The following is a 15,495-nucleotide window of genomic DNA, read 5'->3' on the forward strand; positions in this document are numbered from 1 at the left end:
AAAACTCCCGCACTGGGCCTAGCTTGACGTACCAAAAATAATATTATAATATTGACGTTATTATAATACGACCGCAACTGATCTCCACTGTAAATCAAACTTAATTTAGCATTGCATACTGCATAGGTCAGCTTAATGCTACTCACGACAACGTGTTGGTCGGCTGTCTATATCGTTAAGAGTTAACACTGCAGATAACTACGTCTGCCTCATCCACCGATCAACTAGAGAAAGGAAGTTCAAATTTTGGGTCGGTCAAGATATCAACCAAATTCTAAAACCCGATCATTGCCCCCACACACACTGGTGTATGTTTTTCTTTTTCAAAATTTTCTTTTTCATTTTACAAATCGGTTCTTGGACTTTTGGTAGGGTCAGAGCCGATGTGCACTGCTTCACGACCGATCAAAAATGGTCGGTTCGGAAACCGACCGCTAGAGGCGCTGCTGACGTTAAAATGTTGTTCCCCAAAGCTCTACACAAGTAATTGCGTTTCTCTCATTTACCGATCTCGAGAGTTGAACATGAAATTTATCTCATTTGTAACATCGTTACAAGCTATAAGTTTCCCTCGAGATGACATAGATTTGGATCCCCACAAGGGGTGGTGCGCATTAAAATCACCAAGCAAAATAAATGGTTTAGGTAATTGATTAATCAAATTTTGGATATCGGATTCTGTAATATGTTCATTGGGGGGAAGGTAAATGTTGCACAAAGTAAATTTAATTGGAAAAAGAAGTTCTACTGCTACAACTTGAAGATTTGTAACTAAATTGATTCGGCGTGATGCCAAAATAGATTTTACTAAAGTAACAACACCACCATGTGCTCTGTCATTCAGACAAGGAGCATCACATCTGTAAAAATCAAAATTTTTAAATGTTGCTGGCTGATGAAATTTTAAATGTGATTCCTGTAAGCAAAAAACCATTGGAGAGAAATCTGATTCCAGCAGTTTGATTTCATGAAAACTATTAAAAAGTCCGTTGCAATTCCATTGTATAATGGATTGATTACAATCCATCACTTGAAGGGAAAGATATTTCAGAGTTCGAGCTTAAACTGCTGTCTTCTTTTTTCCTTTTTTGAACAACAACTTCGTCATTCGAATCAATTGAGAGGGGTCGAGTTATTTTAAAAGTCGTGAATTCCATTTGAGTTTCAGTGTTCTTGTCATTATTCTTCTGTGTGTGTGATGTAGTGTTACTTGTTCCTGGTGTTTGATCATCATAATTAGAGTGTAATTTTTGTGAGTGTGTTTCGTCAACTAGTTTCTTGGAATTATCTAAAATTTGAGGTTTAGTATTTGTATCGTTTGTCATATCTGCTTGTTGAACAACCTGTCTAAAAGTTTGAGTGAACGGATTACGAACTTTGTATAACGATCTTGCTTCACCTATACTAACATTCTCAATAATTTTTATTCTAACTATCTCCTGCTCTCTCTGAAATGTTTCGCATTTATTTGACCACGAAGGGTGATCGAGTAGTCCACAATTCCTACATTTCGTTTGACCCGAACACTCATCGGATTTGTGACCTACCTCGCAGCACATGCTACAAACCTCGTCTTGGCTACAGAACTTCGATGAGTGACCGAAATACTGGCACTTGTAACACCTTATGGGTCGTGGTATAAAAACTCTGACGTTGAGCACGAGATATCCAACTTTTACTTGTTCGGGAATGCCTGATGATTTGAACGTCAAGATGTAACTGCTGGTTGGAATGAGAACCTTATCCTTCTTCCTTTTCATAACTTCCACTTTACATACACCTTGGTCTTGCAGATCCTCGAGAATCTCTTCCTCCGTAGCGTAGCGTAGATCATAACAAGTAACGATCCCTTTGGTTTGATTAAGCTTCGCATTTTCCTCAACTTTAACGGCCATGTCGAATAACGTCTTGCACCGAAGGAGTTGATTAGCTTGAGCGATGTTTTTCGTCTTCACAAGTAAGGTTCCATTGCGCAGCTTGACCGTATTGAGTGGTTCACCACACGCAACCTTGATTCCTTTATGGATAAAGATAGGGCTAACCTTTTCAAAAGACGTATCTTTTCCATCCGCACGTGATATGGTGAGGAATTTAGGTCCCTCCCTGTGACCATCTAGTTTTGGAAATGCATCTGCATTTCCAGGTTTCTTCTTTTTAGAAGATCCCCCCTTTGGAGGGCTCATTTTGAGAGAGAAACAATGCCAGAAAGATTTATTTTTATATGACCTTGAAAAAACAATTAAACTTTCCACACAATAATAATCTCAATAGTAAACCGAGCACCAGCTAACAATCGAAGAGCAAACCGAATATACGTCCAACTCGAACAACTTATCAACTGAGAATGTGGTCATTTTGGTGATTTTGGTCATTTTGGTGATTTTGGTCATTTTGGTCATTTTGGTCATTTTGGTGATTTTGGTCATTTTGGTCATTTTGGTCATTTTGGTCATTTTGGTGTTTTTGGTGATTTTGGTCATTTTGGTCATTTTGGTCATTTTGGTCATTTTGGTCATTTTGGTCATTTTGGTCATTTTGGTCATTTTGGTCATTTTGGTCATTTTGGTCATTTTGGTCATTTTGGTCATTTTGGTCATTTTGGTCATTTTGGTCATTTTAGTTATTTTGGACATTTTGGTCATTTTTGTCATTTTGGTCATTTTGGTCATTTTGATCATTTTGGTCATTTTTGTCATTTTTGTCATTTTTCATTTCACTTATGCTAACTTGCTAACAACGCCAACCTTAACACTAAACATACCGGCACTTTGTATATACCTATTTATACCGCCGGGGGTCAAATGACCCCTAACACATTTTCCGCTAAAACTCTGTTGTTTCTCAACCGATTTTTACAAATTTTATAGTTTTGGAAAGCTTGTAACGTGACTCAAATATTGTTCTCAGTCAATATTCAGCTACAATCCTGGATTTTGAAGTTATTCGTGGTCTAAGAAAAAAAATCCAAAAAAACATGCTTCGGGAATATGGCTGTAAGTCAGTTTATAGAAGCGCGAAAAAAAATTCATTTGGTGCCTGAAAAACCTGAAGTTAGAAGCTATACGTTGCACATATGGAAAAAAAATTAAAATTTTTTTTAAGATCATGACCACAAAAAATGTAAAAAAGTGGTGTAAAAATCGTACTTTTTAATGAACCAATCGCCAAAGCTGTCTCAGTAAAGGTTGAAATTTTTTGAAAAGTGAATTGGAAAATTGACATAATTTGTGACATTTTGGTATCTATAGATTTATAAAACACGAAACACAGATTTTTTTACAGTTATTCAAATGTAGCTGTTTTTAGACTTTTTTATCAATTTACTTTTTCTGAGACTATTCTTACACTTACGATCGGCTTTGCACTGGATTTTCAGTATGTTAACAAAAGATTTAAAGAATAAGTTTATATGCACAAAAAAGGAAATTTCACACCGATTCTAGTGATGTAATTATATTGGCGGTGCAATGCGTGACAAAAATATGATAAATATAATTCTGAAAGTAAAACCAGCAAATTTGAGCGAATGCTCGTTTGTTTTTTCGTTTCCTTTCGCCCGTCTTCGTGTGCAAAATAGTTTTGAAATATAACCACCCACAGCGCCCGTCTGCCAAGCAGGAATTGGTGCTGACTTTTCAAAATTCTGAAACTACTTCACTATTTTATTTATCATATTTTTGTCACGCATTGCACCGCCAATATAAACATCACTAGTATCGGTATGAAATTTCCTTTCTTGAACATATAAACTTATTCTTTAAATCTTTTGTTAATATACTGAAAATCCAGTGCAAAGCCGATCGTAAGTGTAAGAATAGTCTCAGAAAAAGTAAATTGATAAAAAAGTCTAAAAACAGCAACATTTGAATATCTGTCAAAAATTCTGTGTTTCGTGTTTTATAAATCTAAAGATGCCAAAATGTCACAGATAACGTCAATTTTCCAATTCACTTTTCAAAAAATTTCTACTGTGACTGGGACAGCTTTGATGATTGGTTCACTAAAAAGTACGTTTTTTACGCTACTTTTTTACATTTTTTGTGGTCATGATCTTAAAAAAAATTTTAATTTTTTTTCCATATGTGCAACGTATAGCTTCTAACTTCAGGTTTTTCAGGCACCAAATGAATTTTTTTTCGCGCTTCTATAAACTGACTTACAGCCATTTTCGCGAAGCATGTTTTTTTGGATTTTTTTTCTTAGACCACGAATAACTTCAAAATCCAGGATTGTAGCTGAATATTGACTGAGAACAATATTTGAGTCACGTTACAAGCTTTCCAAAACTATAAATTTTGTAAAAATCGGTTGAGAAACAACAGAGTTTTAGCGAAAAATGTGTTAGGGGTCATTTGACCCCCGGCGGTATAAATAGGTATACCACATACGTATTTCGAAATCTACAAACTTAAAAAATAATATTTTGATGCAAAAATACGTGCATTTTGAAAATAAAAATAGTCATGAAGAAAAATTTGCGAAAAAATGAAAACAATAGGAGTTATAGTCATTTGAAGTTCAAAAAATGTCATTTGACCCCCTCCGGTATAAATAGTGTTAATCATGCTAACTATGTGTGCCATGTGTTTTCACGACCGGGATTCGATCTCATGACCGTAGGCTTAGAAGACAAGGATCCTCTAGGCCACGATCTACTGGCGTTTTGATGCGTAATTCAAGTTCTGATTTTTCAATAGATGCCAAATAAACCAACTCATATCAGAAAGCAAATGTTATTTGACGTCAAGTGTAATGTGATTCCCCGGGGAATCAAATCTCAGTGAAAATTGTTTGCATCAGAATATTCAATGGCTCTTCAGGGATTTGTGCGAATCGTTCTATTCACAACAATACTTCCTTTTTTCAATATTTTTAAATATTTCTAAACCATAAAATTTTCAATGGCGCTTCGAAGATGTTACGAATGAGTCGTATCGCATTTTTTGTACTTATCTTAGATTTTATTGTTGTGAACCGTATTGAAGGAGAATCTGATGTCAGCTTTCTGAATGACCTTTTACTTTCTATTACGCCTAGCCATGGTGATTGGTATTTTCACCTGTCGGAGCCGAGATCTGAGGAATCTAGGGATCTATTGGACCAACTGCTACCAAACGTGAATCCCTTCAGTCCAGTTATCCTTTTCTCAGGTCAACATGTACCTTGCAACCGAGAGTGCTGCACCAGCCCAGCACTGTTGTTTCTGATCATGGACAGAAAGCTTAGAAACGTTAACACCATGATACAAGTTTTGATTCGGATCGATCTGCACAGCTGGATAATTTTGTTATGCCCTGATCGAGCGGTGGCCGACTTTTGGTGGACCCAGTTCATGGATTTTCTGCCGGCGCTCCCCTTCAATAATATCCTAATAGTGTACAAAATCGATGAAGAAATAGGTTATGTAGCGATGCACTACACCTTCGCCGATAGAAATGTCATTCAAATTGATTCCGGAGAAGACTTACCCATGGTTGGAATTTCAGACTTTCACGGTTTTCATATGCATGTAGCCGCCTCTTACGATTATCCTTTGGTGGATTACAATGGAATAGAGCTCAGTGGCCAGGATGTGAGTCTGGTGCGCACTATTGCCAATCATCTGAACATAACACTGCATATGCATTTCGCTTTTGAGAGCGTTGACATCAACGATCCCGTTACAGTTGGTAAATATCATCTTTACCTGCGCCGATACGTGCTCAGTTCGTATGATCCCTCGGCTTTGATAGTAGGAATGTCAGAAGCTGTTGTGCTGGTCCAGTGTGGTCGACAGCGAACCTTGATCGAGATCTTGTTAATCCCTTTCGAAGTGGATCTATGGATATTTTTGCTGGTGTTGTTCAGTGTCAGTATTGTCATCAACGTTGCCCTGGAATCGAAACTTCAAAACGATCTGATCCTTAATCCTTTGTGTGGATTTGAATCCGCTGATCTTAGGAGTGTTGAAAGCTATGAGAAATTTTTACTCACTAGTTTATCGGTGCTGTATTTTCTTCTCTTGCAAGCATACGAAACCAAAGTCATCTCTTTGATAACTGGAAGTCCATTTTTACCAACCGTTGACCGGATAGATCAATTTCCAGAAGCAGGAATCAAGATTGTAACAAATCTGAACACATTACCAGATGTACTGAAAAACAATCCGGCTCTTTTAAGGGTATTGGAACACGCAGATCATCCCGATAAATCCTATCTCGACAAAACACGCGCGTTTATATGCGATCGGCTGGTTGCTGACTTATATGTCGATTCGGCCGAAAACTTTGAATCAAACCGTAGACGAATGACGGCCTTGAAAGAAGTCTACACTACGGGAATGACCGGAATGGTGTTCCTCGGAACCAGATCGCCGTTCGCAAAACCTTTCAACCGTGTCTATCGACGTATTCTTGAGGGTGACCTGACACATTTTTGGACCCGGAAACCTCGATTGGAATCTTCGTTCAACATAGCGTCATTAAGACTCCGCAATATTTTGAGCACGGCGCAAACGATGATCTTCTTTTCCGACCTGTGGCTAGCTTGGAACATCGTTTTCGTTGGCTTGTCGGTGGGTTTTGTGACCTTTCTGTTGGAGATAGGAGTCAAGAAACGTTTAAACACTCGAACACTTATAACAACCTGGAGGTTTAGAAAGTATCTAAAAAATATTCGATCCAGATTCGGAATCAAGCTTCGTTAAAAACCACGCATGCGTGAAAAAACAAGTTGGAGTCAAAAGCTCAACGCCTACTTTTGTACCATTATGCAGACTGTCGATAGCCACTCTTTTCCTGTAAGTTACACACCAAATTAGAGATTTCACATCAACGCATCTGCATTTGCATGCGCTTTTGGAAGTTGATATGTTGAATAAACGAGAAAGTGTCAAACGTGTCAGTGCCTCCTTTGTCTGATCAAAATAGTACAGACGGAATTCAAAGTCTTAATTAATTATTTGAAGTATTTATTACAATCAACTTAGATATTAACACCACCACCAAATTAAGCTAATTTTTAAAGTTAACACACATGTTATTTCCTGGTTTAATTATTGTTTTACTTTCTTATCCTTTTCCTGGGATTCTTGGCGTACAAAAACTAGCGATGGAGGGCATTTGCTCATAAAGTTTTTGATCTGCATACATTTCGGGTTGGTTGTGTTGAAGAGCGAGGCTGGGCAGTTCTGAAATATACCGAAAATAAATAATTCTCTTAAAATAGAAATAAAAAAATAATCCTACCTTATAAACAGTGGTGTGAACACACTCCATGATCATGCCGGCCATCGGGGAGCAAATGTGTCGCTTCGGGAACTCGGCACGCAGTTTCTCCACCTGTTGTTCCACCTTGGGCGCTTCCTTCTTGGCCTTGGCCAAACACTCCTTGGTTGCGCTCACAATGACCGGAGTCCAGATCGATTTGGCCGCCACGTTATCCTTGAAAACCTTCAGCGCCAGCTTGTCATCGATGTCCTGCGAGTCTTCGTAGATTCCGGTCCGATTGACCAGACACTCCGACATACACTGCAATAAAAACAATAGAATAATGTGAGGATCTAATCAGGTAAATTTTAAAGCGTTACCTCCGGTAGTTTTGGATGCGTCTGGTTGTGCTTGGCCAGGCATTCGCTGACGATTTCGTTGTCCAGCAGCAATGGAGGGCGGCAGCATTTGAAGGGATTGCAGAAGGTGTCCTTCGTGCAATGTTCCGGAACCACTTCATCGAAAGCTAAGCTGATAAAAACTGAGGCCAAAAGGATAGCCAACACTGCTGGGGTAAATTTTTGCATTGTAACTGATCTGTTCGATTGTGTTGTGAACTGAGTTGAAAACTGTCAATGATATCAATTGCAGATTAACTTCACAATTTATAGAACCAAGTAGCAAGGAAGTGATACCATCAAATTACAATTGAAATTTCCGATTTTGCGATTTAAATTAGCACCTCATTAGTGCCCAAAATTTTGAATTGTGAACAACCGTTTTTATGAACGCCGGCTATGTCCTTGTCACTAATCAGGTGTAATTTAATTTCGATTAGTTTCTTCAATGCCGTACAAATCATATTTTTAAGTTTAATTTAAAGCGCTGACAAATTTTTGCTGACCAAGACTGTGAGCGACGAATGTCCAGATTGCATCAGGTTATATCTAGAAAAAAAAGTGGAATTAGGAATTGTAAAGATTTATTCATATAGATGCTTGGTCGTCAAAAGATCGTTCAAAAGTTCACGAGTTTTATTAAACTCTTAAAAAAATTTAAAAGTAGGGTTTCTGATAACAAATGTGCGTCGATTTTCAAAATTGGCCGATAAAACTGTGCAAAATTATAGCTCAAGCTCAACCTTCCATAGAGGTGTTTCAAAGCGCTCAAAACTTCGATTTTTTTTACCCTCAAAAATGACCAGAAGAGGAACTAGACGAAATCCGTAAGTTTAATTTTGATGCTAAAAAACTTGGAAATGCATAAAATCTTATCTAGTGTAAGTTAAAAAAAAAATTTTTTTTGGTAACAATGTCAGAATGACAAAAATGGCAAAAATGACAAAAATGAAAAAAATGACAAAAACGACAAAAATGACAAAGATGATTAAAAAAGACAAAAATGACAAAAATGATAAAAATGACAAAAATGACAAAAACGACCAAAATGACAGAAATTACAAAAATGACAAAAATGACAAAAATGACAAAAATGACAAAAATGACAAAAATGACAAAAATGACAAAAATGACAAAAATGACAAAAATGACAAAAATGACAAAAATGACAAAAATGACAAAAATGACAAAAATGACAAAAATGACAAAAATGACAAAAATGACAAAAATGACAAAAATGACAAAAATGACAAAAATGACAAAAATGACAAAAATGACAAAAATGACAAAAATGACAAAAATGACAAAAATGACAAAAATGACAAAAATGACAAAAATGACAAAAATGACAAAAATGACAAAAATGACAAAAATGATAAAAATGACAAAAATGACAAAAATGACAAAAATGACAAAAATGACAAAAATGACAAAAATGACAAAAATGACAAAAATGACAAAAATGACAAAAATGACAAAAATGACAAAAATGACAAAAATGACAAAATGACAAAAATGACAAAAATGACAAAAATGACAAAAATGACAAAAATGACAAAAATGACAAAAATGACAAAAATGACAAAAATGACAAAAATGACAAAAATGACAAAAATGACAAAAATGACAAAAATGACAAAAATGACAAAAATGACAAAAATGACAAAAATGACAAAAATGACAAAAATGACAAAAATGACAAAAATGACAAAAATGACAAAAATGACAAAAATGACAAAAATGACAAAAATGACAAAAATGACAAAAATGACAAAAATGACAAAAATGACAAAAATGACAAAAATGACAAAAATGACAAAAATGACAAAAATGACAAAAATGACAAAAATGACAAAAATGACAAAAATGACAAAAATGACAAAAATGACAAAAATGACAAAAATGACAAAAATGACAAAAATGACAAAAATGACAAAAATGACAAAAATGACAAAATGACAAAAATGACAAAAATGACAAAAATGACAAAAATGACAAAAATGACAAAAATGACAAAAATGACAAAAATGACAAAAATGACAAAAATGACAAAAATGACAAAAATGACAAAAATGACAAAAATGACAAAAATGACAAAAATGACAAAAATGACAAAAATGACAAAAATGACAAAAATGACAAAAATGACAAAAATGACAAAAATGACAAAAATGACAAAAATGACAAAAATGACAAAAATGACAAAAATGACAAAAATGACAAAAATGACAAAAATGACAAAAATGACAAAAATGACAAAAATGACAAAAATGACAAAAATGACAAAAATGACAAAAATGACAAAAATGACAAAAATGACAAAAATGACAAAAATGACAAAAATGACAAAAATGACAAAAATGACAAAAATGACAAAAATGACAAAAATGACAAAAATGACAAAAATGACAAAAATGACAAAAATGACAAAAATGACAAAAATGACAAAAATGACAAAAATGACAAAAATGACAAAAATGACAAAAATGACAAAAATGACAAAAATGACAAAAATGACAAAAATGACAAAAATGACAAAAATGACAAAAATGACAAAAATGACAAAAATGACAAAAATGACAAAAATGACAAAAATGACAAAAATGACAAAAATGACAAAAATGACAAAAATGACAAAAATGACAAAAATGACAAAAATGACAAAAATGACAAAAATGACAAAAATGACAAAAATGACAAAAATGACAAAAATGACAAAAATGACAAAAATGACAAAAATGACAAAAATGACAAAAATGACAAAAATGACAAAAATGACAAAAATGACAAAAATGACAAAAATGACAAAAATGACAAAAATGACAAAAATGACAAAAATGACAAAAATGACAAAAATGACAAAAATGACAAAAATGACAAAAATGACAAAAATGACAAAAATGACAAAAATGACAAAAATGACAAAAATGACAAAAATGACAAAAATGACAAAAATGACAAAAATGACAAAAATGACAAAAATGACAAAAATGACAAAAATGACAAAAATGACAAAAATGACAAAAATGACAAAAATGACAAAAATGACAAAAATGACAAAAATGACAAAAATGACAAAAATGACAAAAATGACAAAAATGACAAAAATGACAAAAATGACAAAAATGACAAAAATGACAAAAATGACAAAAATGACAAAAATGACAAAAATGACAAAAATGACAAAAATGACAAAAATGACAAAAATGACAAAAATGACACAAATGACACAAATGACACAAATGACACAAATGACACAAATGACAAAATTGACAAAAGTGACAAAATTGACAAAATTGACAAAATTGACAAAATTGACAAAATTGACAAAATTGACAAAATTGACAAAATTGACAAAATTGACAAAATTGACAAAATTGACAAAATTGACAAAATTGACAAAATTGACAAAATTGACAAAATTGACAAAATTGACAAAATTGACAAAATTGACAAAATTGACAAAATTGACAAAATTGACAAAATTGACAAAATTGACAAAATTGACAAAATTGACAAAATTGACAAAATTGACAAAATTGACAAAATTGACAAAATTGACAAAAATGACAAAATTGACAAAATTGACAAAATTGACAAAATTGACAAAATTGACAAAATTGACAAAATTGACAAAATTGACAAAATTGACAAAATTGACAAAATTGACAAAATTGACAAAATTGACAAAATTGACAAAATTAACAAAATTGACAAAATTGACAAAATTGACAAAATTGACAAAATTGACAAAATTGACAAAATTGACAAAATTGACAAAATTGACAAAATTGACAAAATTGACAAAATTGACAAAATTGACAAAATTGACAAAATTGACAAAATTGACAAAATGGACAAAATTGACAAAATTGACAAAATTGACAAAATTGACAAAATTGACAATATTGATAAAATTAACAAAATTGACAAAATCGACAAAATTGACAAAATTGACAAAATTGACAAAATTGACAAAATTGACAAAATTGACAAAATTGACAAAATTGACAAAATTGACAAAATTGACAAAATTGACAAAATTGACAAAATTGACAAAATTGACAAAATTGACAAAATTGACAAAATTAACAAAATTGACAAAATTGACAAAATTGACAAAATTGACAAAATTGACAAAATTGACAAAATTGACAAAATTGACAAAATTGACAAAATTGACAAAATTGACAAAATTGACAAAATTGACAAAATTGACAAAATTGACAAAATTGACAAAATTGACAAAATTGACAAAATTGACAAAATTGACAAAATTGACAAAATTGACAAAATTTACAAAATTGACAAAATTGACAAAATTGACAAAATTGACAAAATGGACAAAATTGACAAAATTGACAAAATTGACAAAATTGACAAAATTGACAAAATTGACAAAATGGACAAAATGGACAAAATTGACAAAATTGACAAAATTGACAAAATTGACAAAATTGACAAAATTGACAAAATTGACAAAATTGACAAAATTGACAAAATTGACAAAATTGACAAAATTGACAAAATTGATAGAACTAACCCAATTGCCAATGATGACAAAGTTGACCAAATTTACAAAAATAGGGGAGAGTGGGGATACTTGATCCCCTTTTATTATTTTCACCATATCTTTTTGGAAAAATTTAGCAACTCGCCGTCTTTGACATTTTCTGACAGCTTGTAACTTCAAGTTTCTATGCTCCAAAAATTAGAACGATACTTGAACCCGTTGAAAAACTAGAAGCATTTTCGTGGGAGTAAAAAAATTGCGATTTTTCTGAAGTTAGGGGAGACTTGATCCCCTATTGAAGGAGAATTGATCTTTTATTCAGGAAGCCCTAATCCTTGTATTAAAATCAAACAAAACCCCAAGATAGAATGTTAATTGACTATTTCGGTTATGTTTGTTCTCATTTCACAATTTATAGCAGTCATAAGAAGAAAATTCTATAATTTTGTCTCAACGCTAACAACATTGCATACTCCAAGGCGCTATTTTTTATAATTTAGAAAAAATTAAATATTTTTGCTATTTTCTTCAGACAATTGTTTGATAAATATTAGTTTTTGGATAAATATTAGTAATTTCGTAATCACCAATCATAACGATCAATTCAGAAGAAGAATATGCCGTTTGGAAGGGGGATCAATTGTACCCTATAGGGGATCAACTGTACCCATAATCAACATTTTGGAAAAAAATGTCTGAAAAAAGTTGAGAATTTTCCATTGCTTTGAAAATATGACATTATGAAGTTCATTTTACGCTCGAACGATTGATACATTGGAACAAATATTTTTTTAATAATTTTCTCATGTTAGGAACATTTTAAAGTGATGAAAAAAGATCTTCAAGTTACATTTTGTGAAATTTTTCAAACAAAGTTCAATTACTCAAACAATTATTTTGTTAAAAAATTTTAAACTGCAAGCATTGTTATTTTGCTCATTCTGGCACATTTTTCTAGAACATTTGATCTTTGTAAGACATTCCAGTTTCGAGATATAGCTAAGGAATCAAGTATCCCCAGGGATCAAGTATCCTCATTCTCCCCTATCCAAATTATCAATAAACTGCATAAATCAAGAAACTGACTATATTGACGAAAATGGCTAAATAGATAAAATCGGAAAACTTACCAATTATAAAAATTTACAAATTGAAAAAAAAATTGACGAAATTGGCCAAATTGGCTGAATTGACAAAACTGACATAATTGTCAACTTTGACAGAATTGAAATAGGAAGATTGAATCGGCCAAATGGACAAAATTGAATACATTCAATAGATATACAAAATTGACAAAAATGGACAAAACTTACATAATTCACACAATTTACAAAATTGACAAATTCAACAAAATTGATAAAATTTATAAAATTGACAAAATTAACATTTTAAATTTTATCAATTTTGTCAATCTTGTAAATAGTGTTAATTGGACTAATTTGTAAAATTTGCAAATATTTAATTTTTTTCAGTTTTATCGTTTATGTCCATTTTGTCGCTGTTGTCAATTTGATCGGTTTGGTCAATTTTTTCAAACCTGTCATATATTTAAATTTTGTAAACTTGGTCATTTGTATCATTTTTCCAAATTTTGTTAATTTTGTCATTTTTCCAAATTTTGTCCATTCAGTCAATTGTGTAAATTTTATTCATTTTGAATATTTTGTCAATGAAGTAAATTTGGCCAATTTCATCATTGTTGTCCTTTGAGTCGACAATGTCAATCTTGTCCATTTTGTAAAATTTTGTCTATTTTGAAATTTTTGACAATTTTGTCAAATAAGGCAATGACTTAAGTCACTTTTGTCAATTTTATGAATTTTTCATTTATTTCAATTAGAAAATATGTCATTTTCGTTAAATTTGAAATTTGACAGAATTCACAAAATTGATAAAACTGGCAAAGCAGGTAAAAACCTGCTTTGCCAGTTTTATCAATTTTGTGATTTCTGTCAATTTTAGCGATCTGGTAAAATTTTATAATACAGCTAATTTTGTTAAAATAAGTCATTTTCTTAATGATATCTCAAATTTTTCAAAGTACGTATAACTTGTCAATTAAGCAAATTTCGTCAATTTTGTTTTTTTTGTCAATTTTGTCATTTTTATCATTTGTGTTTTTTGTCAATTCTGTTACTTTTATCAATTAATGTCATTTTTGTCGCTTTTGTCATATTTATCATTTTGGTCGTTTTCGTCTAGTTTGTTATTTTTGTCACTTTTGTCAGTATTGCCTTAATTTTTAGTTTTGTCATTGATGTTGATTTTGTAAATTTCGTCATTTCTTTCAATTTTGAAAATTTTGTTTCGTCAATTTGTCAAATTTCCCTTTTCAATTTAACAAATATCGTGAAAAGGTTAAAAAGTAAGGTTGCATTTCCTATCTGGAACTCTCGATTGGCTGCCTTTGCCAAACTGTCAGGAAAACAACAACAACCGAATAATTGTGATCGAAATTGACCGATAGCCATGCCTTTTTGTAGGAAAGACAAAACTTCATAAAATAAAATGCAAATGACGTTGGTTAGAAGCTTTGAAAAGCATAAGCTCTGAACAGCGTCCAAGTCCTAGTAGGCCTAGTTTTTTAGGACTAATCCTCTTCACACGCCCGAACTCTATTCAATCAACAAGAAGACGCGAAAGATGTTTGGCAACAAGTTTGAGTCTAATTCAAATCAAACTAGCTTATTGTGGCGGGAAATTCAACACAAGGAGGCTGTGCAAAACTGTGAAAAAAAAAGTCAAACATAAACCGAGTCATTTTCATCGTGAGACCCTTCCAGTCAAAATATCGCCTACTTGAAGATTTGTCTGCTTCACAGGGTTCCTCCAAATACAAATAAAGTTATTTCCCAGAAAATTAGTTTTTCGGTATCATTCAACTAACAATTTGATAATTAAAACATATGTAGCTTGGATATAATCACTAAAAACCTGCATAAGAGGGAAATAAATTTAAACTCTCATGACAATTCTTGTGCGAGCTAACTGTACCCTGTCCCTCGAACGCCGTTACATGTCTCGTTTCAAGATCAATATCACGGTCAACGGATGGCATTTGGATTACAATCATATAAGTGGTAAATTACAGACCGGCGATACCGTAAACAAAAGCCAAAAACAAACATGGAACGTTTCAATTGAAGAGTTTCTCTGCACAGCAAATATTAATTGCTGTAAAATTACGGCAAATATCCTGTAACAAAAAGGAGCAGGACATTTACTGTAATTTTACAGGTCGAATGAAAAATTACAGGACATTTGTTTTCAGTGAGCATATCGATTAAAGGCTGATTAAAAATTACAGGCCTTAAAATTTAGGGTATTTTTTTTCTTTCAGATTCTTATTGGATTTTTTCGCAAATAATAAAATTTTCATAGAAAGAGTTTTGTTTCT

At 32.4% G+C, this 15,495-nt stretch overlaps 2 protein-coding genes across 2 annotated transcripts; both read right to left on the reverse strand.

Annotated features, from left to right (window-relative positions):
• Positions 1 to 209: 209 nt before the first annotated feature.
• On the reverse strand, positions 210 to 2,183 carry LOC129758580 (uncharacterized). The gene is made up of 2 exons (XM_055756114.1): positions 1,548 to 2,183; positions 210 to 224 (listed from the first exon to the last, which is right to left on the reverse strand). The coding sequence occupies exons 1-2, from the start codon at positions 2,181 to 2,183 to the stop codon at positions 210 to 212; spliced, it is 651 nt and encodes a 216-aa protein (XP_055612089.1).
• A 4,801-nt stretch (positions 2,184 to 6,984) lies between these two features.
• On the reverse strand, positions 6,985 to 7,822 carry LOC129750866 (general odorant-binding protein 68-like). Its single transcript, XM_055745986.1, has 3 exons — positions 7,568 to 7,822; positions 7,227 to 7,508; positions 6,985 to 7,168 (listed from the first exon to the last, which is right to left on the reverse strand). Exons 1-3 carry the CDS (start codon positions 7,772 to 7,774, stop codon positions 7,034 to 7,036), a joined length of 624 nt encoding a protein of 207 aa, XP_055601961.1. The 5' UTR covers positions 7,775 to 7,822; the 3' UTR covers positions 6,985 to 7,033.
• Positions 7,823 to 15,495: the final 7,673 nt, after the last annotated feature.

This window comes from Uranotaenia lowii, chromosome 3, assembly GCF_029784155.1.
Source record: "Uranotaenia lowii strain MFRU-FL chromosome 3, ASM2978415v1, whole genome shotgun sequence".
Lineage (NCBI taxonomy): Eukaryota > Metazoa > Arthropoda > Insecta > Diptera > Culicidae > Uranotaenia > Uranotaenia lowii.

Bases quoted from the DNA above. Each gene is read 5' to 3' on its own strand.
- LOC129750866 (XM_055745986.1), bottom strand. From the start codon at position 7,774: ATGCAAAAATTTACCCCAGCAGTGTTGGCTATCCTTTTGGCCTCAGTT. The intron at 7,509-7,567 runs GTAACGCTTTAA...TTTTTATTGCAG, and splicing joins CGCATCCAAAACTACCGGAG to TGTATGTCGGAGTGTCTGGT. The intron at 7,169-7,226 runs GTAGGATTATTT...GGTATATTTCAG, and splicing joins TTCACACCACTGTTTATAAG to AACTGCCCAGCCTCGCTCTT.
- LOC129758580 (XM_055756114.1), bottom strand. From the start codon at position 2,183: ATGAGCCCTCCAAAGGGGGGATCTTCTAAAAAGAAGAAACCTGGAAAT.